The sequence below is a fragment of the Lonchura striata genome, chromosome 5 (genome assembly GCF_050655825.1).
Source record: "Lonchura striata isolate lonStrDom1 chromosome 5, ASM5065582v1, whole genome shotgun sequence".
Taxonomy (NCBI): domain Eukaryota; kingdom Metazoa; phylum Chordata; class Aves; order Passeriformes; family Estrildidae; genus Lonchura; species Lonchura striata.
The window spans coordinates 5,727,751-5,754,919 of record NC_140707.1 but is presented as its reverse complement, the minus strand read 5'-3'; the positions used below and the strand labels follow the sequence as shown (position 1 = coordinate 5,754,919).

The following is a 27,169-nucleotide window of genomic DNA, read 5'->3' as shown; positions in this document are numbered from 1 at the left end:
TTTAAGACCTTATCTCTTAATTTTGCTGTATAAAACTGTATCTGGGCAATAGCCCAGGGCCTTTGGTCCCTGCAACGCTTCAGGCAATACAATCTATCTGGACAAGCATACCATTGGTCTCTCTTGGTCTCTTTATCTTGAACCCTAGCGGCGACTGAGGCAGCGCCGCAGCTCGGACCGTGCTAACCCAGACGCTGCCTGGTAAGCCCAGGGCAGCAGGACCGTGAAAAACCCTGACCCCGGAGGGGACAGCTAGCCGGAGGGTCCCGGGGGGCCGGGGAGGGGCGGGGGACAGCGGCGAGGAACCCCCGAGAGCAAAGTGGCGGTCGAAAGAGAAGCAACAAGTGGCGCACCAACGTTGGGCTTTGCACTGGTTTGAGCAAGTCTGCCCCAGCCGTCGTGGACAGTGCACTGGCTAGGAGCTTTTCCAGACACTTTGCAGTGTCACCGCGAGCTGCAGAGCGGAGAGCGGTGTGAATAAACCGCCACACAGGCTGTCAGCTCCGTGGGGAGAAGCTCTGGGATCACGCTGGTGGTGTGAGGCACTTGCCTCTCCACACAGCCCAGCAGGACTGTTGCCGTGGAGACAGACGCCGATTTCTGTCCGGCGAGGTCGCCACGGGTCGGACGGCACCTCTCCACACCCGGGAGACCGCCCGGGGTTCGGGAACCATTGCTGCAGTGGTGTCTAAAGGACGGCGGTGGGTGAGTCTCAGTTTCTGGGGGGCAGGGGCCCGGCCAGGAGACATCGGCTCCTGTGTGCCCGTGGTGGGACACGACAGCGCGCAGGCGTGACGGGAGTCTCCGTCGTAGCTTTAGAACTTTGTGTTTGCTGCAGTAATTGGTTGAGATTTGCTGTGAAGCCAGCCATGGGTGTCAGGCTGACTACACAGCAGAAAGAGATTTATAAACAAGTTCAGGAACCCCTGCAGAGTGCAGGTGTCAAATTTCCTAAGAGCCTTGTGAAAGAGTTTGTCAGATGGTTATCAGTAAGTTTTCCGGAGGTAACAGAGCAAGTAGTGAGAGAAAGACGATTTTGGAAGCGTGTGGGTGCAGTGCTGACAAAGGCAGGAGATCCCTCAGTGAAAGAAGGTTTTATGAGAATGTTTTTGTTCATTTACGATGTTGTGAAAGAGAGTGCAGACACTCAGGGCGCCCGGGGAGCAGAAAAGAGCCCCGTTGCGTCCCCTGTGTCCCCCCGCACCCCCTGCGGTGAGAAAACTAACTGTGCAGATGTAGATTTAGTTTCTAACCCTTCTCCATCTCCTGCTTTCGCTCCCGCAGCTGAAAATCCATGCTTTGCACTCCCCCCCTCCCCCCCTCTGTGCAGCCTCCGCAAGATGGAGGCGGCCACGCGGTGTTCCCTGTGCTCCCTGTGCCAGCCCTCGCACCCCTCCCTTCACCCGTCCCCGATCCCAACGCCTCCGCCCTTGCGGCGATTCAGCCCATGGTTCAGCCCGCATTCCAGCCCACATTCCAGCCCGAAGTCCAGCCCTCAGCTCCTCCTCTCGCAGTTGCATCACCACCCCCTGTCCCTGCTCCGCTCCACATGGCCCCGCCGGCTGCGGCCACTCCCACACAAGTCAGCCCCTCTCCCTGTCTCTCTCCCAGTCTCCCTGACAACGGCAGCGCCGAGACTGTCAGCACGAGGAACCAGGTCAGAGACTGGAAACCTGGTCAGAGACTGAACCTGGTCAGAGACACCGACCCTGCGTTCCTGGCCCCTGTGATCTATAATGCCAGGGGACAGAACGCCAAATGGGAGCCCCTTTCGTATGATAGTATTAGGGAACTTTGCAAAACAAAGTGTAAGTTTGGGGAAAGAAGTGAATTTTTTAAGAGCATTTTAAAAGCTACTCTAAGCTCCAAAACATATGTCCCTGCTGACTTGAAACGTCTTTTCAGTTGCTTGCTCCCTCAGTCTGAGTTTAGATTGTGGGAAAGAACCTGGAAAAGGATTGCAGGACATCTCCTCCCAGAGATTTTGCAAAGTCCAAGCCATTCCACAGATATAGAGGATGAGGAAATCACTTTAGAACATCTAGTGGGTGAGGGTGATTGGAGCCAAGCTGAAAAGCAAGCATCCCCAGAGCAGTGTTGGACCTGTCCAGGGATGCAGCAGAACATGCATTTTTTAACATGCCTTTTAAAGAACCTGTTGTTTCTTATACCGCTTTGAAGCAGTCTGTTGCAGAACCATTCATGGATTTTGTGGATCGAGTGCGAGCCTCTGTGGAAAAGAGGGTGCAAAATCCAGAGCTCCAAGACCAACATACATTAGAACTTGTCACTGCAAATGCAAATGAAGCCTGTCAGTGAGTCATCCTGGCCCTTCCATCATCGCCTCCCCCCACACTCGATCAGCTCATCGAGGAGTGCACCAGGAAAGCTGTGCTGATGACAGAGGACTCAGTGATAAAGCCACGGGAAAGGGTGGTTGCTGCAGTAGCAGCAACCCCGAGGACTCCAGGGTCCGCAGGGCCTCCTCAACAAGGGGGGAAAGTGGGAGGGTGGGGAATCTTTTTCCTTTATACTGGCAGAGCAAATTGTATCTTTTTCAGAGTTAGTTCACTTTGTTGTATGATTTTATCTTTCTTTCAGACTAGCAGAATGTCAATTTCCACATTCCTGCTCATCGTTTGGTTCCAGGGAATGGCCATCTACCCTTCCACAGTGGATGCATGGATTGTTCCACAGCCCAAGAAAAATGTATGGGTCACGCTAGCCCAAGCCTTGCAACAGGATCATATGTGTTTGTCCACTGCCTCAGCAGAAAATCCAATGTCCACATGTTTAATAGGGGTGCCAAGTAAGGAGGATGAGTTCCCAATTGATCTGGTCCATTTGCAAAAGCAGGTGAACGAAAATAAAATACCTAAAGGTGCAGGACAAATTAAAGCACCAGTGCGAAACCCCCTCATTTTGTGGCAAGGATGGGTCTCACATTTGCCCACTGCCAAGGGAGAGCCCCAGGAATTAGAACTCCTAGGCTCTGCAAAAGCTGAATTTTGCATTCAATTTGATTTTTCCCCAACCAAAGAAGTAAAATTATATGAGCATGTCAAACAGTACAAGGTAGAATTCAGAGCAGGTCAATGGGGCACAGCTGTCTACAAGCTGAAATTTGCATCCACCACTGATTTCCATCCACGCAAGCTGGACAAGGGAATGTTTCTTATCTGTGGGGACAGAGCATACCCAGGAATCCCCTCTCGTCTTATTGGAGGTCCATGCACTTTTGGGCATCTGACCCTTGCTTCCCCCAACATGACCCAAATTCCAATTGGGCAAGCAAAAGGTGAGAAAAAAATTACTAAGCGGAGTGCGAGTCAATTTGATGAACATTGTGATGCAGAAATTTACCATTGGGCAAAATCCAAAAGAGTTGCCATCTCTGTGTTTTTACCATGGGTTGTGGCAGCCAAAGCATTGAGTGAATTAGGCAATCTAGAATGCTGGGTGACCAAGCAGGCAAATTTAACATCAGCAGCCCTGAGTGACCTCCTAGAAGACGAGGAAATAACCAGAAAGGCTACCCTCCAGAATAGGGCAGCTATTGATTTCCTGCTGTTGGCACATGGTCATGGATGTAAAGAATTTGATGGGTTGTGTTGTTTTGATCTGTCATCTAAAGGTCAGAGTGTCCACTCGTCCATTCAGGAAATGACAAGCCTCATTGGGAGTGTGAAGCAAGAAAATGAGGCAGTGATTCTTTTAAAAGACATCCTTTACTTTCTAGTTGCATTGTTTTTAGTTCTGTTAGCATTCGGGATTCTGAAGCGAATCATCTCCAAGGTCATCACCTCGAAGCTGAAGGCTTCTGCACCGGTTTTCATCGCTGCTGCCGACACGGAAAGCGATTGGTGGGAAGACGACAAGCAGAAAGACACTGCAGTTTAAGAGCCACAGTTTACCTTTTCCCAAGGCACTGTTCTTCTTAATAAGTAAAGAAGGGGGAATTGTAGCTATCATGCTGGCATGGTAGCATGGAGGAAGGTTTTGGAAAGGCCTTGGGAATGGTAAACTGAGGAAAAGGATACATTCATGTATGCCCCATTGTTTTAGAAAGGCTTTAGGAATGAGAAACTGAGGTAAAAGATACATTTATGTATGCTCCACTGTCTCGGGAAAGTCCCGCTTCAGCATTCCTCTGTAGACCCCCTTCTCCCCACCCCTGAGCAGCTCCCATTGGACCTGGCCCCTGGGGTGGTTCTGATGTGCCTTAGCTGAACACTGTCTCTATTGTTTAGACCTTATTTCTTAATTTTGCTGCATAAAACTGTATCTGGGCAATAGCCCAGGGCCTTTGGTCCCTGCTACCGTTCAGGCAATACAATCTCTCTGGACAAGCATACCATTGGTCTCTCTTGGTCTCTTTATCTCGAATCCTAGTGGCAACTGAGGCAACGCTGCCGCTCGGACCGTGCTAACCCAGATGCTGCCTGGTAAGCCCAGGGCAGTGGGACCGCGGAAAACCCCGGCCCCGGAGGGGACAGCTAGCCGGAGGGTCCCGGGGGGCTGGGGAGGGACGGGGGACAGCAGTGAGGAACCCTCAAAAGCAACAAGTGGCGGTCCAAAGAGAAGCAACAAGAAAACAGATTATCCAGAACCACACTTGATCTGTCTCCTCTCACTACCTGCACTTGGAGAAGGTGCTGGATAAATGATGGAGGGCAAGTGTAGGAAATCAGGAAGAACTCTGATTTTACTCCCCGTGTGCTGCCGTGCAGCCTCGGAAAGGAGAGGAGCTTTTGTGCATGGCTGAAGCGTGCGAGTCCTCCGGGAGTTCCACAACCATTCTGAAGCCTTGGACCCAGCTGTGGGTTTTTCCCTGATGCTGCTCAGTTTTGCTTCATTGTGCCCAAAATAAAAAAGATCACAGGAAACAAATTTAAACATTGTAAAAGACAAGAGCAACAGGTGACAAGACTGCGAAAATTTTTGATAGCCTAGCTTTTTCTTTTATTGAATCTTTTGTTAGTAGAGATGTTGCTAACTATTTGTTTATGACTTTTGACCCACAGGGACCTCTAATTATGCCAGTTTAGTGTTTATGATTTTTTTCACACCAGTGTACGACAGAACAGTGCAATCAAAAGCGGTTTTCTATCCCAAGGAGACTGAAACATTCATTTCTCTCTCCCAAGAAGACTAAAGCCTGTGGGTTTAGTGTCACATCCCACAGAGCTCGGCCCTGGAGCGCTGCTGCCGTGGCCGAGCGCAGCCCCGGGGCCGCTGTGCGGGTGCATTGGAAGGGCACGGACACAATGGCAGCGCCGTGTGTCTTTGTGCTCCAGGTTTGCGCTGCCCGTGCGGGCGGAGCGGGGCTGGCGGGAGCCGCGCTCCCCTCAGAGCCCCTGAGGGCGGAAGCGATGGCGGCGCCGCTCCCTCAGCGCCCGGCCCCGGCCCCGGCGGGCGGGGAGCCCTCGGCAGTGCCCGGCCGGCAGCAGGGAGCGAGCCCCGGCCCGGCCGCTGTGCCCTGGCGCCGCAGGGGCGAGGGGAGAGCCGCAGGAGCCGCTGCCTCGGGCCCTGCCCCGGGCCGGGGGCAGCGGCCGGGCCCCGGCCCGGCGGCAGCGCAGGAGGCTCTGGCGGTGCCGCTTCTCCAGCTCGGCCCGGTGCCCGGGCACGGCCCCGGCCTCGGGGCTGCCCCTGCCCCGCTCGGCTGCCCGTGCCCTGCCCGGCCGCCGAGGCCGCGCTCGCTGCCCCCGGGTGCCGCTGCTGCGGGCAGGGCCGAGCCCCGGGGCCCGGGCACAGCCCTGAGGGACACCGCTGCTCCCCGGGCTGCTGCGGCTCCTGGAGCCGCTGCCCACGAGCCCCCGGCACGGCCGTGCGGCCAATTCCTCGTGCCCTGGGCAGCGCAGCCCGCACGGCCAGGGCTCGGCACTGCGGGGCTGGGCTGCCGTGGGCCAGCGGGGCCAAAGCCTCGCAGGGCTCGGGGCACAGAATGGCCCGCCAGGACACCGCTCCGGGGATGCTCCCGGCCAGCTCCTTCCCGAGCCCCCGGAACCCAGGCTGGCTCTGTGCGCTCCGGCAGCCACGGCGGGACCGGCCAACAGCTGGGGACTGGGCTTTGCCCACGGCTGAACCTGCAGAGCTGCAAGCTCTGCCCTGCACGCTGTTACAGCCACGGCAGGGACCAGGCCAGGGAGGAAGGAGGAGCCTCTATGCCTTCAGCTTCCACTGGGAAAGTTTATTCGAGGTGCAGAGAGAGGGATAAAAAAGAGCCACTCACCCTCGTTTGCAAAGGGTTTTGCTCAGATCCAAGTCAGGCGGTGGGCAGAAACAGCGAAGCAACAGGGAATCCTCAGGGCAGGAGTGAGACGATTATATCAACACAGTGGGACCATCAGGATCGGGAAAGGCACAGGGGCCAATGGGGCATCCTGGATTAGGAGATTTCCAAGTGGGGGTTTCAATCAGGGGTTGGCTAAGGGGCTGAGTGGCAGGGAACAGTCAGGATAAAATGACAGAGTTGCCTGGACAGGTAGGGAAGGGACTGGGACAAAGGGAGGGGAATAACTTGAGCGAAGGCATAAAAGAGAGTGTACAACGTTGGGGAAAAAAAACGACTTGAGGAAAACGTGGCGGGATAACAGAATGAACCAGTTAACAATAACTTAATGAAATAAACATAAACCCCAACAGGTTCCTGTCTGCTCCAGTGCCGTTGGGGTGCCAGGGGTGGCCCTTTAAAATACGGAACATGGTGTCACGGCCCTTTGTGATGTGGGCCATGATGGCGGCCGGAGACCCTTGTGACATCAGGGAGCCCCGCCTGGGCTGAGGGTCCCCAAGGGGCGCAGAGCCCTGGGGTGCCCAGTCCCAGGAGAGCCGCTCTCTGAGGAGGACGCAGCTCCCTGGCTCTGTCTGCGCCAGACGCCGACAGCAACAGCGGCCGACAGCGACAGACAGAGACAGCAACGAGAAGAAAGCCAACTCCACCTCCCAGTCCCGCAGCACCTTGCCCAGCTGGCTGGAAGCCACCAGCGAGCCGTGGTCAGGGGCAGTGGCAGCTCAGTCCTGCCACTGTCACAGACTGAGGAGGAGGAGAGGCCCTTTGCTGAGATGGACCGTGAACTTTCCCGGAGAGAAGATGTGGATGAGACCCACCAGAGAGGAGTTCCAGGAGACCAAGAAGTGTCCCAGCAAGGAGCCAGGAGCAGCCAAGAGCTGTACCAAGGCCAGGTACGTGTGGGAGTTTGGGAAGTTTCCCAGTCCAGAGGGGGGACACACCAAGAGCTCAATGAATGGGAAGAAACCATCAGAGCTCAGGAGCTGTCCCAGTGGGAGGAGGACAGTGAGATGTACCAAGAGGGGTGGGAGAGGGAAGAACGTGTGACAACCCAAGAGATTTCCCAGTGGGAAATAGATGTGAGTGAGCGGCAGGAGATGGGATGGGGAGAGGACGAGAGGTGCCACGAGCTGTCCCTGCAGAGAGATCTGCGTGTCCCAGAGGATTCCCAAGGGCATGATGCCCAAGAGCATTCCCGGAGGGAAGGTGAGAGGTATCAAGACCTCTCAGCATGGGGACAAGGTGTACACTCCCACATGTCCCAATGGGAAGACAGGAGAGAGCTGGAATTGTCCCAAGTGAGAGACAGCAGTGTCAGGGAGCTGTGCCAAGGACCAGACGCTGCAGCCCAAGAGCTGCCCCGGTGGGACGATGTGAGTGAGCGAAAGCTGTCCCAAAGGGAGGAAGATGTGAGCAGGCAGGAGCTGTCCCAATGGGGACACAACATCAGCTCTGAGATCTGGGACAGACCCTTGTGCCCAGGGAGGGACGAGGAGCCTCAGCCTTGTCCCCCAGAGTGGCCCAGCTCTGCCAGCCCCGTGGGCACAGAGGTGGCAGCAGAGGCAGTGCCTGCCCTGACCAGCGCCTCTCCTTCCCTGCAGAGTCCCACGGAGGCCGAGCCGGCAGCTGCTGCCCCGGCTGGAGCTGCTGAGGAGGACGAGGAGGCCCCTGAGCCTCTCCTGTCCCAAGGGGAAGATTTGGGAAACCAAGAGCTGCTCCCTTGGGACGACGATGTCAGCTCCAGTTCTTTGGAGAACCCACTGGGCTCAGTAAAGGAGGAGAAGAACACCCAGACTTGTTCCTCATCCAGTGACGAGGAGCTGTCCCAGGTTGAAGAGGCCATCGAGCTCCCTCCAGGGAACAGCAACACTGACCCAGAGCTGTCCTCAGTGGAAGAGGCAATTGAGGCCATCCCATGGGACAGCGCAAGTGACCAGGAGCTGTCCCCAGTGAAAGAGTCCCTTGAGGGCATTCCAGAGGACAGCACAAGAGAGAAGGAGCTGTCCTCAGTGGAAGAGGACATCGAGGTTGTTCCAGAGGACAGCAGAAATGAGCAGGAGCTGTCCTCCGTGGAAGAGGCCATTGAGAACATTCCAGAGGACAGCACAAGAGACCAGGAGCTGTCCTTAGTGGAAGAGGCAAGTGATGATTTTGCATGGGACAGCACAAGTGACCCAGAGCTGTCCTCAGTGGAAGAGGCAATTGAAGATATTCCATGGGACAGCACAAGTGACCCAGAGCTGTCCTCCGTGGAAGAGGCCCTCGAGGACATTCCAGAGGACAGCACAAGCGACCAGGAGCTGTCCTCAGTGGACAAAACCATCAAGATTTTTCCAAAGGATGGTACAAGTGCCAAGGAGTTGTCCCCAGTGGAAGAGGCCATTGAGAACATTCCAGAGGACAGCACAAGTGATCAGGAGCTGTCCTCAGTGGAAGAGGCCATCGAGGTTGCTCCAGAGGATGGCACAAGTGACCAGGAGCTGTCCTCAGTGGAAGAAGACATCGAGGTTGCTCCAGAAGAGAGCGCAAGTGACCAGAAGCTGTCCTCAGTGGAAGAGGCCATCGAGAACATTCCAGAGGACAGTGAGAGTGACCAGGAGCTGTCCTCAGTGGAAGAAGACATAGAGAACATTCCAGAGGACAGCATGAGTGACCAGGAGCTGTCCTCAGTGGAAGAAGACATAGAGAACATTCCAGAGGACTGTGAGAGTGACCAGGAGCTGTCCTCAGTGGAAGAGGCCATCGAGAATATTCCAGAGGACAGTGAGATTGACCAGGAGCTGTCCCCAGTGGAAGAGGACATTGAGGTCTCTGAAGGGGACAGCACAAGAGAGGAGAAGCTGTCCCCTGCAGTCGAGGACATCATGCTCTCTTCAGGGTACAGCCTGAGTGCTGAGGGGCAGTCCAAAGTGGAAGTGGCCATCAAGCTTAGTCCCGTGGACAGCACGGCTCTTCCCCCAGAGGGGCCCAGCTCTGCCAGCCCCGTGGGCACAGAGGTGGCAGCAGAGGCAGCCCCTGCCGTGCCCGACGCCTCCCCTGCCCCAGGCAGTCCCACGGAGGCCGAGCCGGGAGGTGCTGCCCCGTCCGGAGCTGCTGAGGAGGCAGCAGTGGGGTCAGGGCTGGCAGTGCAGGAGAGGCTGGACGGCTCCGATGAGGAAAACAAAAGTTGGCAATTCTTGCATGACATGGAGCCTTTCCTGGTTGGAGACCCTGAGCTGTCCCAGGAAGCGCCCTACCGTGAAGAATTCACGGAGGAAGATCTGCCCCACAGGGATGTCACGAGTTACCACCAACACTTTCACTGGGAAAAATACTTGGACCAAGACCTGTCCCAGAGAGAAGTCAGCAGCTCCCAAGACCCCTCGGACTGGGAAGAATGCATTGAGCAAGTGCTGTCCGGAGGAGATGTCATCAGCTATGCAGAAATTTCAGACTGTGAAGAATACATTGGCCAAAACGTTTCCAGAGGGAATGGCAGCAGACCCTCAGGACTCTCCAACTGGGAAAACGACAGCAACACGGGGCTCGTGCAGGAGAACTGGCCCAAGCATGTGATCTTGGCCAAGCCCTTGTACACAGAGGATGATGAGTGGGACGATGTGAGCCTCCTGGAGCTGCCCCCAGAACAGGACAAAGAAAAGAATGTGGACAAGTGGAAAGTTTTTGTGTCAGAGGGGCTCGCAGTGCCCGTCCCTCAGGAGGCCTGGGCTGAGTGCCCGGCACAGGAGCCGTGCAGCCGAGGGCTGGCGCCTGCCCCGCACAGCCCCCCCAGCCCCCGGCCTGCCCGGCTGGGAGCCCAGGCCCTCCGCGGGCAGCCGGCTGCCCCCAGGAAACGTCCCTCCCGCTTCAGGCGGGCGCTGCGGGCGCTGCGGGGGCTGTTCCGCTGTCCCTGCCTCAGGCCACGCACTGAGGACTGAAAGAGACACAGAGAAAGGTGAAGAAGATGAGGAGAAGGAAGGTGAAGAACAGGAGGAAGATGAAGATGACCGCTCCTTCCAATCCCGCTCCTCTGTGTTGGAGCAGCAGCTGTCCTGTTCGGCTCGAGGGGCTCAGAGATTGCTGCTGCAGCTCCTCCAAGCCAGGGAAGAGAAAAGCCTTTGGATGGGCCAAGCAAGCCAAGCAAAACCCAACCAGGCAGAGCCACGAAGGCCTGGGCAGTGGGGCTTGGAAAATGCCCACCCAAAGAGCCCAAAGCTCCCCCATCCCTGCCCCGCACACACCCGGCCCCAGGCTGGAAGGTGCAGCAACCACTTCTGGGGCACAAAGCAGAGGCTCCTGGAACAGACTCTGAGCACAAACCGCTCCAGGACAATGGCAAAGACGACAAAGACAAAGATGAAGACAAAGACACAGAAAAAGAGGACAAAGACGACATAGCAGATGAAGAAGATGAAGACTGTGAAGAAGATGAAGAAAATGAAGAAGGTGAAGACAAATAGGATGAAGAAGATGAAGACAGCAAAGAGGAAGAAGACAAAGATGAAGACTAAAAAGACAAGACATAGAATGATTATTTAAGAATAGATAGAAGAAGTATAGTAATAAGAATTTATAAATACTTAGAAGAGTACTAGGAATAGGAATTTCAATATATGCAGAACAAAAAGTATAGGAATAGGAATAAGAATTTCAAAATATGTAGAAGAAGAATAGGAATAGGAATAAGAATATAAAAATACATAGAAGTAGCAAAGAAGAAGAAGAATAGTAAAGAGTAGGAAAAGAAGAACCATAAGAAGAATAAGAATAGAAAAGTGAAGAGAAAATTGAAGGAATAAGGAAAACTAGCAATTAATTGATTTTTATTACATATTGTATATTTCTTTCACAGTTATGAATTAAAAACATTACTCTACATTATGTTGTAATCACAATGCGGTTGAGAACAGAGCAAAGCAGACTGAAGCTTAATAACAAGGGAAAAACTTTATTAAGCCACTACTATTATACTACTATAAAATAAAAAAAGAAAGAAAAAAAAAAAAACACACACACAAAATTTAAAATGAAGACATTTTAAAACATTCAGAATCTCACCACCTAACTTTAACAAAGTACAGTGAGACAGAACATGGACCATAATCGGTTCCCACCGTCTAGATAATTAATAAAAAGAGAGAGTTCTCCTGGGAATTCTGCTTTTAACCCCTCTGTGTTCTCAGAGGCATGTCCACCTTCAAGTGGTCAATATCCAAACTGACCTCTTCTTTCCAATGAAATTCTTTTTCCACATCAAACCACGACAGGATCTCAATCAGGGAGTGGCCCAGGGGCTGAGTGGCAGGGAACATTCAGGAAAAAGTGGCAGGGTTGCCTGGACAGGTAGGGAAGGGACTGGGACAAAGGGAGGGGAATAATTGAGGGACACCATTAAAGGGATTGTGCAACATAGGGAAAAAAAACAACTTGGTGAAAGCGTGGGGGGATAACAGAATGAACCATTTAACAATAACTTAATGAAATAAACATAAACCCCAACAGGTTCCTGTCTGCTCCAGTGCTATTGGGGTGCCAGGGGTGGCCCTTTGTGACACGGCACATGGTGTCACGGCCCTTTGTGATGTGGGACGTGATGGTGGCCAGAGACCCTTGTGACATCAGGGAGCCCCGCCCGGGCTGAGGGTCTCCAAGGGGCGCAGAGCCCTGGGGTGCCCAGTCCCAGGAGAGCCGCTCTCTGAGGAGGACGCAGCTCCCTGGCTCTGTCTGCGCCAGACGCCGACAGCGACAGCGGCCAACAGCGACAGACAGAGACAGCGACGAGGACAAAGCCAACTCCACCTCCCAGTCCCGCAGCACCTTGCCCAGCTGGCTGGAAGCCACCAGCGAGCCGTGGTCAGGGGCAGTGGCAGCTCAGTCCTGCCACTGTCACAGACTGAGGAGGAGGAGAGGCCCTTTGCTGAGATGGACCGTGAACTTTCCCGGAGAGAAGATGTGGATGAGACCCACCAGAGAGGAGTTCCAGGAGACCAAGAAGTGTCCCAGCAAGGAGCCAGGAGCAGCCAAGAGCTGTACCAAGGCCAGGTACGTGTGGGAGTTTGGGAAGTTTCCCAGTCCAGAGGGGGGACACACCAAGAGCTCAATGAATGGGAAGAAACCATCAGAGCTCAGGAGCTGTCCCAGTGGGAGGAGGACAGTGAGATGTACCAAGAGGGGTGGGAGAGGGAAGAACGTGTGACAACCCAAGAGATTTCCCAGTGGGAAATAGATGTGAGTGAGCGGCAGGAGATGGGATGGGGAGAGGACGAGAGGTGCCACGAGCTGTCCCTGCAGAGAGATCTGCGTGTCCCAGAGGATTCCCAAGGGCATGATGCCCAAGAGCATTCCCGGAGGGAAGGTGAGAGGTATCAAGACCTCTCAGCATGGGGACAAGGTGTACACTCCCACATGTCCCAATGGGAAGACAGGAGAGAGCTGGAATTGTCCCAAGTGAGAGACAGCAGTGTCAGGGAGCTGTGCCAAGGACCAGACGCTGCAGCCCAAGAGCTGCCCCGGTGGGACGATGTGAGTGAGCGAAAGCTGTCCCAAAGGGAGGAAGATGTGAGCAGGCAGGAGCTGTCCCAATGGGGACACAACATCAGCTCTGAGATCTGGGACAGACCCTTGTGCCCAGGGAGGGACGAGGAGCCTCAGCCTTGTCCCCCAGAGTGGCCCAGCTCTGCCAGCCCCGTGGGCACAGAGGTGGCAGCAGAGGCAGTGCCTGCCCTGACCAGCGCCTCTCCTTCCCTGCAGAGTCCCACGGAGGCCGAGCCGGCAGCTGCTGCCCCGGCTGGAGCTGCTGAGGAGGACGAGGAGGCCCCTGAGCCTCTCCTGTCCCAAGGGGAAGATTTGGGAAACCAAGAGCTGCTCCCTTGGGACGACGATGTCAGCTCCAGTTCTTTGGAGAACCCACTGGGCTCAGTAAAGGAGGAGAAGAACACCCAGACTTGTTCCTCATCCAGTGACGAGGAGCTGTCCCAGGTTGAAGAGGCCATCGAGCTCCCTCCAGGGAACAGCAACACTGACCCAGAGCTGTCCTCAGTGGAAGAGGCAATTGAGGCCATCCCATGGGACAGCGCAAGTGACCAGGAGCTGTCCCCAGTGAAAGAGTCCCTTGAGGGCATTCCAGAGGACAGCACAAGAGAGAAGGAGCTGTCCTCAGTGGAAGAGGACATCGAGGTTGTTCCAGAGGACAGCAGAAATGAGCAGGAGCTGTCCTCCGTGGAAGAGGCCATTGAGAACATTCCAGAGGACAGCACAAGAGACCAGGAGCTGTCCTTAGTGGAAGAGGCAAGTGATGATTTTGCATGGGACAGCACAAGTGACCCAGAGCTGTCCTCAGTGGAAGAGGCAATTGAAGATATTCCATGGGACAGCACAAGTGACCCAGAGCTGTCCTCCGTGGAAGAGGCCCTCGAGGACATTCCAGAGGACAGCACAAGCGACCAGGAGCTGTCCTCAGTGGACAAAACCATCAAGATTTTTCCAAAGGATGGTACAAGTGCCAAGGAGTTGTCCCCAGTGGAAGAGGCCATTGAGAACATTCCAGAGGACAGCACAAGTGATCAGGAGCTGTCCTCAGTGGAAGAGGCCATCGAGGTTGCTCCAGAGGATGGCACAAGTGACCAGGAGCTGTCCTCAGTGGAAGAAGACATCGAGGTTGCTCCAGAAGAGAGCGCAAGTGACCAGAAGCTGTCCTCAGTGGAAGAGGCCATCGAGAACATTCCAGAGGACAGTGAGAGTGACCAGGAGCTGTCCTCAGTGGAAGAAGACATAGAGAACATTCCAGAGGACAGCATGAGTGACCAGGAGCTGTCCTCAGTGGAAGAAGACATAGAGAACATTCCAGAGGACTGTGAGAGTGACCAGGAGCTGTCCTCAGTGGAAGAGGCCATCGAGAATATTCCAGAGGACAGTGAGATTGACCAGGAGCTGTCCCCAGTGGAAGAGGACATTGAGGTCTCTGAAGGGGACAGCACAAGAGAGGAGAAGCTGTCCCCTGCAGTCGAGGACATCATGCTCTCTTCAGGGTACAGCCTGAGTGCTGAGGGGCAGTCCAAAGTGGAAGTGGCCATCAAGCTTAGTCCCGTGGACAGCACGGCTCTTCCCCCAGAGGGGCCCAGCTCTGCCAGCCCCGTGGGCACAGAGGTGGCAGCAGAGGCAGCCCCTGCCGTGCCCGACGCCTCCCCTGCCCCAGGCAGTCCCACGGAGGCCGAGCCGGGAGGTGCTGCCCCATCCGGAGCTGCTGAGGAGGCAGCAGTGGGGTCAGGGCTGGCAGTGCAGGAGAGGCTGGACGGCTCCGATGAGGAAAACAAAAGTTGGCAATTCTTGCATGACATGGAGCCTTTCCTGGTTGGAGACCCTGAGCTGTCCCAGGAAGCGCCCTACCGTGAAGAATTCACGGAGGAAGATCTGCCCCACAGGGATGTCACGAGTTACCACCAACACTTTCACTGGGAAAAATACTTGGACCAAGACCTGTCCCAGAGAGAAGTCAGCAGCTCCCAAGACCCCTCGGACTGGGAAGAATGCATTGAGCAAGTGCTGTCCGGAGGAGATGTCATCAGCTATGCAGAAATTTCAGACTGTGAAGAATACATTGGCCAAAACGTTTCCAGAGGGAATGGCAGCAGACCCTCAGGACTCTCCAACTGGGAAAACGACAGCAACACGGGGCTCGTGCAGGAGAACTGGCCCAAGCATGTGATCTTGGCCAAGCCCTTGTACACAGAGGATGATGAGTGGGACGATGTGAGCCTCCTGGAGCTGCCCCCAGAACAGGACAAAGAAAAGAATGTGGACAAGTGGAAAGTTTTTGTGTCAGAGGGGCTCGCAGTGCCCGTCCCTCAGGAGGCCTGGGCTGAGTGCCCGGCACAGGAGCCGTGCAGCCGAGGGCTGGCGCCTGCCCCGCACAGCCCCCCCAGCCCCCGGCCTGCCCGGCTGGGAGCCCAGGCCCTCCGCGGGCAGCCGGCTGCCCCCAGGAAACGTCCCTCCCGCTTCAGGCGGGCGCTGCGGGCGCTGCGGGGGCTGTTCCGCTGTCCCTGCCTCAGGCCACGCACTGAGGACTGAAAGAGACACAGAGAAAGGTGAAGAAGATGAGGAGAAGGAAGGTGAAGAACAGGAGGAAGATGAAGATGACCGCTCCTTCCAATCCCGCTCCTCTGTGTTGGAGCAGCAGCTGTCCTGTTCGGCTCGAGGGGCTCAGAGATTGCTGCTGCAGCTCCTCCAAGCCAGGGAAGAGAAAAGCCTTTGGATGGGCCAAGCAAGCCAAGCAAAACCCAACCAGGCAGAGCCACGAAGGCCTGGGCAGTGGGGCTTGGAAAATGCCCACCCAAAGAGCCCAAAGCTCCCCCATCCCTGCCCCGCACACACCCGGCCCCAGGCTGGAAGGTGCAGCAACCACTTCTGGGGCACAAAGCAGAGGCTCCTGGAACAGACTCTGAGCACAAACCGCTCCAGGACAATGGCAAAGACGACAAAGACAAAGATGAAGACAAAGACACAGAAAAAGAGGACAAAGACGACATAGCAGATGAAGAAGATGAAGACTGTGAAGAAGATGAAGAAAATGAAGAAGGTGAAGACAAATAGGATGAAGAAGATGAAGACAGCAAAGAGGAAGAAGACAAAGATGAAGACTAAAAAGACAAGACATAGAATGATTATTTAAGAATAGATAGAAGAAGTATAGTAATAAGAATTTATAAATACTTAGAAGAGTACTAGGAATAGGAATTTCAATATATGCAGAACAAAAAGTATAGGAATAGGAATAAGAATTTCAAAATATGTAGAAGAAGAATAGGAATAGGAATAAGAATATAAAAATACATAGAAGTAGCAAAGAAGAAGAAGAATAGTAAAGAGTAGGAAAAGAAGAACCATAAGAAGAATAAGAATAGAAAAGTGAAGAGAAAATTGAAGGAATAAGGAAAACTAGCAATTAATTGATTTTTATTACATATTGTATATTTCTTTCACAGTTATGAATTAAAAACATTACTCTACATTATGTTGTAATCACAATGCGGTTGAGAACAGAGCAAAGCAGACTGAAGCTTAATAACAAGGGAAAAACTTTATTAAGCCACTACTATTATACTACTATAAAATAAAAAAAGAAAGAAAAAAAAAAAACACACACACAAAATTTAAAATGAAGACATTTTAAAACATTCAGAATCTCACCACCTAACTTTAACAAAGTACAGTGAGACAGAACATGGACCATAATCGGTTCCCACCGTCTAGATAATTAATAAAAAGAGAGAGTTCTCCTGGGAATTCTGCTTTTAACCCCTCTGTGTTCTCAGAGGCATGTCCACCTTCAAGTGGTCAATATCCAAACTGACCTCTTCTTTCCAATGAAATTCTTTTTCCACATCAAACCACGACAGGATCTCAATCAGGGAGTGGCCCAGGGGCTGAGTGGCAGGGAACATTCAGGAAAAAGTGGCAGGGTTGCCTGGACAGGTAGGGAAGGGACTGGGACAAAGGGAGGGGAATAATTGAGGGACACCATTAAAGGGATTGTGCAACATAGGGAAAAAAAACAACTTGGTGAAAGCGTGGGGGGATAACAGAATGAACCATTTAACAATAACTTAATGAAATAAACATAAACCCCAACAGGTTCCTGTCTGCTCCAGTGCTATTGGGGTGCCAGGGGTGGCCCTTTGTGACACGGCACATGGTGTCACGGCCCTTTGTGATGTGGGACGTGATGGTGGCCAGAGACCCTTGTGACATCAGGGAGCCCCGCCCGGGCTGAGGGTCTCCAAGGGGCGCAGAGCCCTGGGGTGCCCAGTCCCAGGAGAGCCGCTCTCTGAGGAGGACGCAGCTCCCTGGCTCTGTCTGCGCCAGACGCCGACAGCGACAGCGGCCAACAGCGACAGACAGAGACAGCGACGAGGACAAAGCCAACTCCACCTCCCAGTCCCGCAGCACCTTGCCCAGCTGGCTGGAAGCCACCAGCGAGCCGTGGTCAGGGGCAGTGGCAGCTCAGTCCTGCCACTGTCACAGACTGAGGAGGAGGAGAGGCCCTTTGCTGAGATGGACCGTGAACTTTCCCGGAGAGAAGATGTGGATGAGACCCACCAGAGAGGAGTTCCAGGAGACCAAGAAGTGTCCCAGCAAGGAGCCAGGAGCAGCCAAGAGCTGTACCAAGGCCAGGTACGTGTGGGAGTTTGGGAAGTTTCCCAGTCCAGAGGGGGGACACACCAAGAGCTCAATGAATGGGAAGAAACCATCAGAGCTCAGGAGCTGTCCCAGTGGGAGGAGGACAGTGAGATGTACCAAGAGGGGTGGGAGAGGGAAGAACGTGTGACAACCCAAGAGATTTCCCAGTGGGAAATAGATGTGAGTGAGCGGCAGGAGATGGGATGGGGAGAGGACGAGAGGTGCCACGAGCTGTCCCTGCAGAGAGATCTGCGTGTCCCAGAGGATTCCCAAGGGCATGATGCCCAAGAGCATTCCCGGAGGGAAGGTGAGAGGTATCAAGACCTCTCAGCATGGGGACAAGGTGTACACTCCCACATGTCCCAATGGGAAGACAGGAGAGAGCTGGAATTGTCCCAAGTGAGAGACAGCAGTGTCAGGGAGCTGTGCCAAGGACCAGACGCTGCAGCCCAAGAGCTGCCCCGGTGGGACGATGTGAGTGAGCGAAAGCTGTCCCAAAGGGAGGAAGATGTGAGCAGGCAGGAGCTGTCCCAATGGGGACACAACATCAGCTCTGAGATCTGGGACAGACCCTTGTGCCCAGGGAGGGACGAGGAGCCTCAGCCTTGTCCCCCAGAGTGGCCCAGCTCTGCCAGCCCCGTGGGCACAGAGGTGGCAGCAGAGGCAGTGCCTGCCCTGACCAGCGCCTCTCCTTCCCTGCAGAGTCCCACGGAGGCCGAGCCGGCAGCTGCTGCCCCGGCTGGAGCTGCTGAGGAGGACGAGGAGGCCCCTGAGCCTCTCCTGTCCCAAGGGGAAGATTTGGGAAACCAAGAGCTGCTCCCTTGGGACGACGATGTCAGCTCCAGTTCTTTGGAGAACCCACTGGGCTCAGTAAAGGAGGAGAAGAACACCCAGACTTGTTCCTCATCCAGTGACGAGGAGCTGTCCCAGGTTGAAGAGGCCATCGAGCTCCCTCCAGGGAACAGCAACACTGACCCAGAGCTGTCCTCAGTGGAAGAGGCAATTGAGGCCATCCCATGGGACAGCGCAAGTGACCAGGAGCTGTCCCCAGTGAAAGAGTCCCTTGAGGGCATTCCAGAGGACAGCACAAGAGAGAAGGAGCTGTCCTCAGTGGAAGAGGACATCGAGGTTGTTCCAGAGGACAGCAGAAATGAGCAGGAGCTGTCCTCCGTGGAAGAGGCCATTGAGAACATTCCAGAGGACAGCACAAGAGACCAGGAGCTGTCCTTAGTGGAAGAGGCAAGTGATGATTTTGCATGGGACAGCACAAGTGACCCAGAGCTGTCCTCAGTGGAAGAGGCAATTGAAGATATTCCATGGGACAGCACAAGTGACCCAGAGCTGTCCTCCGTGGAAGAGGCCCTCGAGGACATTCCAGAGGACAGCACAAGCGACCAGGAGCTGTCCTCAGTGGACAAAACCATCAAGATTTTTCCAAAGGATGGTACAAGTGCCAAGGAGTTGTCCCCAGTGGAAGAGGCCATTGAGAACATTCCAGAGGACAGCACAAGTGATCAGGAGCTGTCCTCAGTGGAAGAGGCCATCGAGGTTGCTCCAGAGGATGGCACAAGTGACCAGGAGCTGTCCTCAGTGGAAGAAGACATCGAGGTTGCTCCAGAAGAGAGCGCAAGTGACCAGAAGCTGTCCTCAGTGGAAGAGGCCATCGAGAACATTCCAGAGGACAGTGAGAGTGACCAGGAGCTGTCCTCAGTGGAAGAAGACATAGAGAACATTCCAGAGGACAGCATGAGTGACCAGGAGCTGTCCTCAGTGGAAGAAGACATAGAGAACATTCCAGAGGACTGTGAGAGTGACCAGGAGCTGTCCTCAGTGGAAGAGGCCATCGAGAATATTCCAGAGGACAGTGAGATTGACCAGGAGCTGTCCCCAGTGGAAGAGGACATTGAGGTCTCTGAAGGGGACAGCACAAGAGAGGAGAAGCTGTCCCCTGCAGTCGAGGACATCATGCTCTCTTCAGGGTACAGCCTGAGTGCTGAGGGGCAGTCCAAAGTGGAAGTGGCCATCAAGCTTAGTCCCGTGGACAGCACGGCTCTTCCCCCAGAGGGGCCCAGCTCTGCCAGCCCCGTGGGCACAGAGGTGGCAGCAGAGGCAGCCCCTGCCGTGCCCGACGCCTCCCCTGCCCCAGGCAGTCCCACGGAGGCCGAGCCGGGAGGTGCTGCCCCATCCGGAGCTGCTGAGGAGGCAGCAGTGGGGTCAGGGCTGGCAGTGCAGGAGAGGCTGGACGGCTCCGATGAGGAAAACAAAAGTTGGCAATTCTTGCATGACATGGAGCCTTTCCTGGTTGGAGACCCTGAGCTGTCCCAGGAAGCGCCCTACCGTGAAGAATTCACGGAGGAAGATCTGCCCCACAGGGATGTCACGAGTTACCACCAACACTTTCACTGGGAAAAATACTTGGACCAAGACCTGTCCCAGAGAGAAGTCAGCAGCTCCCAAGACCCCTCGGACTGGGAAGAATGCATTGAGCAAGTGCTGTCCGGAGGAGATGTCATCAGCTATGCAGAAATTTCAGACTGTGAAGAATACATTGGCCAAAACGTTTCCAGAGGGAATGGCAGCAGACCCTCAGGACTCTCCAACTGGGAAAACGACAGCAACACGGGGCTCGTGCAGGAGAACTGGCCCAAGCATGTGATCTTGGCCAAGCCCTTGTACACAGAGGATGATGAGTGGGACGATGTGAGCCTCCTGGAGCTGCCCCCAGAACAGGACAAAGAAAAGAATGTGGACAAGTGGAAAGTTTTTGTGTCAGAGGGGCTCGCAGTGCCCGTCCCTCAGGAGGCCTGGGCTGAGTGCCCGGCACAGGAGCCGTGCAGCCGAGGGCTGGCGCCTGCCCCGCACAGCCCCCCCAGCCCCCGGCCTGCCCGGCTGGGAGCCCAGGCCCTCCGCGGGCAGCCGGCTGCCCCCAGGAAACGTCCCTCCCGCTTCAGGCGGGCGCTGCGGGCGCTGCGGGGGCTGTTCCGCTGTCCCTGCCTCAGGCCACGCACTGAGGACTGAAAGAGACACAGAGAAAGGTGAAGAAGATGAGGAGAAGGAAGGTGAAGAACAGGAGGAAGATGAAGATGACCGCTCCTTCCAATCCCGCTCCTCTGTGTTGGAGCAGCAGCTGTCCTGTTCGGCTCGAGGGGCTCAGAGATTGCTGCTGCAGCTCCTCCAAGCCAGGGAAGAGAAAAGCCTTTGGATGGGCCAAGCAAGCCAAGCAAAACCCAACCAGGCAGAGCCACGAAGGCCTGGGCAGTGGGGCTTGGAAAATGCCCACCCAAAGAGCCCAAAGCTCCCCCATCCCTGCCCCGCACACACCCGGCCCCAGGCTGGAAGGTGCAGCAACCACTTCTGGGGCACAAAGCAGAGGCTCCTGGAACAGACTCTGAGCACAAACCGCTCCAGGACAATGGCAAAGACGACAAAGACAAAGATGAAGACAAAGACACAGAAAAAGAGGACAAAGACGACATAGCAGATGAAGAAGATGAAGACTGTGAAGAAGATGAAGAAAATGAAGAAGGTGAAGACAAATAGGATGAAGAAGATGAAGACAGCAAAGAGGAAGAAGACAAAGATGAAGACTAAAAAGACAAGACATAGAATGATTATTTAAGAATAGATAGAAGAAGTATAGTAATAAGAATTTATAAATACTTAGAAGAGTACTAGGAATAGGAATTTCAATATATGCAGAACAAAAAGTATAGGAATAGGAATAAGAATTTCAAAATATGTAGAAGAAGAATAGGAATAGGAATAAGAATATAAAAATACATAGAAGTAGCAAAGAAGAAGAAGAATAGTAAAGAGTAGGAAAAGAAGAACCATAAGAAGAATAAGAATAGAAAAGTGAAGAGAAAATTGAAGGAATAAGGAAAACTAGCAATTAATTGATTTTTATTACATATTGTATATTTCTTTCACAGTTATGAATTAAAAACATTACTCTACATTATGTTGTAATCACAATGCGGTTGAGAACAGAGCAAAGCAGACTGAAGCTTAATAACAAGGGAAAAACTTTATTAAGCCACTACTATTATACTACTATAAAATAAAAAAAGAAAGAAAAAAAAAAAACACACACACAAAATTTAAAATGAAGACATTTTAAAACATTCAGAATCTCACCACCTAACTTTAACAAAGTACAGTGAGACAGAACATGGACCATAATCGGTTCCCACCGTCTAGATAATTAATAAAAAGAGAGAGTTCTCCTGGGAATTCTGCTTTTAACCCCTCTGTGTTCTCAGAGGCATGTCCACCTTCAAGTGGTCAATATCCAAACTGACCTCTTCTTTCCAATGAAATTCTTTTTCCACATCAAACCACGACAGGATCTCAATCAGGGAGTGGCCCAGGGGCTGAGTGGCAGGGAACATTCAGGAAAAAGTGGCAGGGTTGCCTGGACAGGTAGGGAAGGGACTGGGACAAAGGGAGGGGAATAATTGAGGGACACCATTAAAGGGATTGTGCAACATAGGGAAAAAAAACAACTTGGTGAAAGCGTGGGGGGATAACAGAATGAACCATTTAACAATAACTTAATGAAATAAACATAAACCCCAACAGGTTCCTGTCTGCTCCAGTGCTATTGGGGTGCCAGGGGTGGCCCTTTGTGACACGGCACATGGTGTCACGGCCCTTTGTGATGTGGGACGTGATGGTGGCCAGAGACCCTTGTGACATCAGGGAGCCCCGCCCGGGCTGAGGGTCTCCAAGGGGCGCAGAGCCCTGGGGTGCCCAGTCCCAGGAGAGCCGCTCTCTGAGGAGGACGCAGCTCCCTGGCTCTGTCTGCGCCAGACGCCGACAGCGACAGCGGCCAACAGCGACAGACAGAGACAGCGACGAGGACAAAGCCAACTCCACCTCCCAGTCCCGCAGCACCTTGCCCAGCTGGCTGGAAGCCACCAGCGAGCCGTGGTCAGGGGCAGTGGCAGCTCAGTCCTGCCACTGTCACAGACTGAGGAGGAGGAGAGGCCCTTTGCTGAGATGGACCGTGAACTTTCCCGGAGAGAAGATGTGGATGAGACCCACCAGAGAGGAGTTCCAGGAGACCAAGAAGTGTCCCAGCAAGGAGCCAGGAGCAGCCAAGAGCTGTACCAAGGCCAGGTACGTGTGGGAGTTTGGGAAGTTTCCCAGTCCAGAGGGGGGACACACCAAGAGCTCAATGAATGGGAAGAAACCATCAGAGCTCAGGAGCTGTCCCAGTGGGAGGAGGACAGTGAGATGTACCAAGAGGGGTGGGAGAGGGAAGAACGTGTGACAACCCAAGAGATTTCCCAGTGGGAAATAGATGTGAGTGAGCGGCAGGAGATGGGATGGGGAGAGGACGAGAGGTGCCACGAGCTGTCCCTGCAGAGAGATCTGCGTGTCCCAGAGGATTCCCAAGGGCATGATGCCCAAGAGCATTCCCGGAGGGAAGGTGAGAGGTATCAAGACCTCTCAGCATGGGGACAAGGTGTACACTCCCACATGTCCCAATGGGAAGACAGGAGAGAGCTGGAATTGTCCCAAGTGAGAGACAGCAGTGTCAGGGAGCTGTGCCAAGGACCAGACGCTGCAGCCCAAGAGCTGCCCCGGTGGGACGATGTGAGTGAGCGAAAGCTGTCCCAAAGGGAGGAAGATGTGAGCAGGCAGGAGCTGTCCCAATGGGGACACAACATCAGCTCTGAGATCTGGGACAGACCCTTGTGCCCAGGGAGGGACGAGGAGCCTCAGCCTTGTCCCCCAGAGTGGCCCAGCTCTGCCAGCCCCGTGGGCACAGAGGTGGCAGCAGAGGCAGTGCCTGCCCTGACCAGCGCCTCTCCTTCCCTGCAGAGTCCCACGGAGGCCGAGCCGGCAGCTGCTGCCCCGGCTGGAGCTGCTGAGGAGGACGAGGAGGCCCCTGAGCCTCTCCTGTCCCAAGGGGAAGATTTGGGAAACCAAGAGCTGCTCCCTTGGGACGACGATGTCAGCTCCAGTTCTTTGGAGAACCCACTGGGCTCAGTAAAGGAGGAGAAGAACACCCAGACTTGTTCCTCATCCAGTGACGAGGAGCTGTCCCAGGTCGAAGAGGCCATCGAGCTCCCTCCAGGGGACAGCAACACTGACCCAGAGCTGTCCTCAGTGGAAGAGGCAATTGAGGCCATCCCATGGGACAGCGCAAGTGACCAGGAGCTGTCCCCAGTGAAAGAGTCCCTTGAGGGCATTCCAGAGGACAGCACAAGAGAGAAGGAGCTGTCCTCAGTGGAAGAGGACATCGAGGTTGTTCCAGAGGACAGCAGAAATGAGCAGGAGCTGTCCTCCGTGGAAGAGGCCATTGAGAACATTCCAGAGGACAGCACAAGAGACCAGGAGCTGTCCTTAGTGGAAGAGGCAAGTGATGATGTTGCATGGGACAGCACAAGTGACCCTGAGCTGTCCTCAGTGGAAGAGGCAATTGAAGATATTCCATGGGACAGCACAAGTGACCCAGAGCTGTCCTCTGTGGAAGAGGCCATCGAGGTTGCTCCAGAGGATGGCACAAGTGACCAGGAGCTGTCCTCAGTGGAAGAAGACATCGAGGTTGCTCCAGAAGAGAGCACAAGTGACCAGGAGCTGTCCTCAGTGGAAGAGGCCATCGAGAACATTCCAGAGGACAGCATGAGTGACCAGGAGCTGTCCTCAGTGGAAGAAGACATAGAGAACATTCCCGAGGACAGCATGAGTCACCAGGAGCTGTCCTCAGTGGAAGAGGACATCAAATCTATTCCGGAGGACAGCACAAGTGATGAGGAGCTGTCCCCAGTGGAAGAGGACATTGAGGTCTCTGAAGGGGACAGCACAAGAGAGGAGAAGCTGTCCTCTGCAGTCGAGGACATCATGGTCTCTTCAGGGTACAGGCCGACTGCTGAGGGGCAGTCCAAAGTGGAATTGGCCATCAAGCTTAGTCCCGTGGACAGCACGGCTCTTCCCCCAGAGGGGCCCAGCTCTGCCAGCCCCGTGGGCACAGAGGTGGCAGCAGAGGCAGCCCCTGCCGTGCCCGACGCCTCCCCTGCCCCAGGCAGTCCCACGGAGGCCGAGCCGGGAGGTGCTGCCCCGTCCGGAGCTGCTGAGGAGGCAGCAGTGGGGTCAGGGCTGGCAGTGCAGGAGAGGCTGGACGGCTCCGATGAGGAAAACAAAAGTTGGCAATTCTTGCATGACATGGAGCCTTTCCTGGTTGGAGACCCTGAGCTGTCCCAGGAAGCAACCTACTGTGAAGAATGCATGGAGGAAGATCTGCCCCACAGGGATGTCACGAGTTACCACCAACACTTTGACTGGGAAAAATATTTGGACCAAGACCTGTCCCAGGGAGAAGTCAGCAGCTCCCAAGACCCCTCGGACTGGGAAGAATGCATTGAGCAAGTGCTGTCCGGAGGAGATGTCATCAGCTATGCAGAAATTTCAGACTGGGAAGAATACGTTGGCCAAAACGTTTCCAGAGGGAATGGCAGCAGACCCTCAGGACTCTCCAACTGGGAAAATGACAGCAACATGGGGCTCGTGCAGGAGAACTGGCCCAAGCATGTGATCTTGGCCAAGCCCTTGTACACAGAGGATGATGAGTGGGACGATGTGAGCCTCCTGGAGCTGCCCCCAGAACAGGACAAAGAAAAGAATGTGGACAAGTGGAAAGTTTTTGTGTCAGAAGGGCTCGCAGTGCCCGTCCCTCGGGAGGCCTGGGCTGAGTGCCCGGCACAGGAGCCGTGCAGCCGAGGGCCGGCGCCTGCCCCGCACAGCCCCCCCAGCCCCCGGCCTGCCCGGCTGGGAGCCCAGGTCCTTCGCGGGCAGCCGGCTGCCCCCAGGAAACGTCCCTCCCGCTTCAGGCGGGCGCTGCGGGCGCTGGGGGGCTGTTCCGCTGTCCCTGCCTCAGGCCACGCACTGAGGACTGAAAGAGACACAGAGAAAGGTGAAGAAGATGAGGAGAAGGAAGGTGAAGAACAGGAAGAAGATGAAGATGACCGCTCCTTCCAGTCCCGCTCCTCTGTGTCGGAGCAGCAGCTGTCCAGTTCGGCTCGAGGGGCTCAGAGATTGCTGCTGCAGCTCCTCCAAGCCAGGGAAGAGAAAAGCCTTTGGATGGGCCAAGCAAGCCAAGCAAAACCCAACCAGGCAGAGCCACGAAGGCCTGGGCAGTGGGGCTTGGAAAATGCCCACCCGAAGAGCCCAAAGCTCCCCCATCCCTGCCCCGCACACACCCGGCCCCAGGCTGGAAGGTGCAGCAACCACTTCTGGGGCACAAAGCAGAGGCTCCTGGAACTGACTCTGAGCACAAACTGCTCCAAGACAACGGCAAAGAAGACAAAGACAAAGATGAAGACAAAGACACAGAAAAAGAGGACAAAGACGACATAGCAGATGAAGAAGACAAAGACAGTGAAGAAGACGAAGACAAACAGGATGAAGAAGATGAGGAAGACAGCAACGAGGAAGAAGACAAAGATGAAGACTAAAAAGACAAGACATAGAACGTTTATTTTAGAATAGATAGATGAAATATAGTCATAAGAATTTAGAAATACTTAGAAGAAGAAGTGTACTAGGAATAGGAATTTCAATATATGCAGAACAAAAAGTATAGGAATAGGAATAAGAATTTCAAAATATGTAGAAGAAGAAGAATAGGAATAAGAGTAAGAATATAAAAATACATAGAAGTAGCAAAGAAGAAGAAGAATAGTAAAGAGTAGGAAAAGAAGAACAATAAGAAGAATAAGAATAGAAAAGTGAAGAGAATATTGAAAGAATAAGGAAAACTAGCAATTAATTGATTTTTATTACATATTGTATATTTCTATAACAGTTATGAAATAAAAACATTAATGTACCGTGTGTTGTAATCACAATGCATTCTAATGTCCCCACGCTGTTCCCGTGATTGAAGAATCTGTGTGTTTCTAATAAAGTGTGCAAGGCACAGGAGCAGAGTGCCCAGATTGCGTGTCCTGTCTCCCCGAGGTGCCGATGTATTGTCCCAGCCCGTGGCACGGAGCGCCCTGCGAGCAGCGCGGGCTCAGCGCCGGCGGCAGCGGGAGAGTTCCCGGCCGGGCCGGCGGGGCAGGGCTGTCGCTGCTCTCTGCAGGCAAACGGGAGGCGCAGGCTGAGCCCGGCTGGCAGAGAGCTGTGCCGGGCATCCCTTTGCAGCAGGGCTGTGCCGCCAGCACAGCCAAGGCAGCAGAGCCCCGCTCTGCCGCTGCCCGTGGCCGGGGAGCCGGGCCGGGGCTGTTCCTGCAGCCCTGCCTGCCTCCAGCAGCCCCGGGCCGGGCGGGAGGGGTTCCCCCGCTGCAGCCCCAGCTGAGGCAGCAGCAGCAGCTCTGTGCTGCTCCTGGCACATCCCTGCGGCAGCAGCTGCACGGGGCTGGGCAGCCACAGAGCCCAAAGCAGCGCAGCAGCAGCGCAGCAGCAGTGCAGCTCTGGGGCTCTGCTGCTGCTGCTGCTGGGCAGCCCCACAGGGCTCAGGGCTGAGCAGCCGTGCCTGGAGCCCGCTCCTGGCTCCTCCAGCCTCGGGGCTGCTCCTCTGCTGCTCCAGGGCAGGGCCTTTCTCCGGGACTGGCTTTTCTTTCTGCTGGGAGAACTCTCTCACAAACCCCAGGATCCCCGGGGCTGGAAAAGCCCTCCCAGCCCAGGGAGTCCCAGCTGGGCCCCATGCCCACCTTGTCTCCAGCCCAGAGCACTCAGTGCCACCTCCAGGGGACACCTGCAGGGATGGGCATT

The 27,169-nt window shown here is 54.5% G+C and overlaps 1 protein-coding gene across 1 annotated transcript; it reads left to right on the top strand.

Annotated features, from left to right (window-relative positions):
- The first annotated feature begins 205 nt into the window (after window positions 1-205).
- On the top strand, window positions 206-5,164 carry LOC146767168 (uncharacterized). Its single transcript, XM_085581157.1, is given in 1 exon segment — window positions 206-5,164. A coding segment is annotated over 1 exon segment (1,761 nt). The 5' UTR covers window positions 206-2,139; the 3' UTR covers window positions 3,901-5,164.
- Window positions 5,165-27,169: the final 22,005 nt, after the last annotated feature.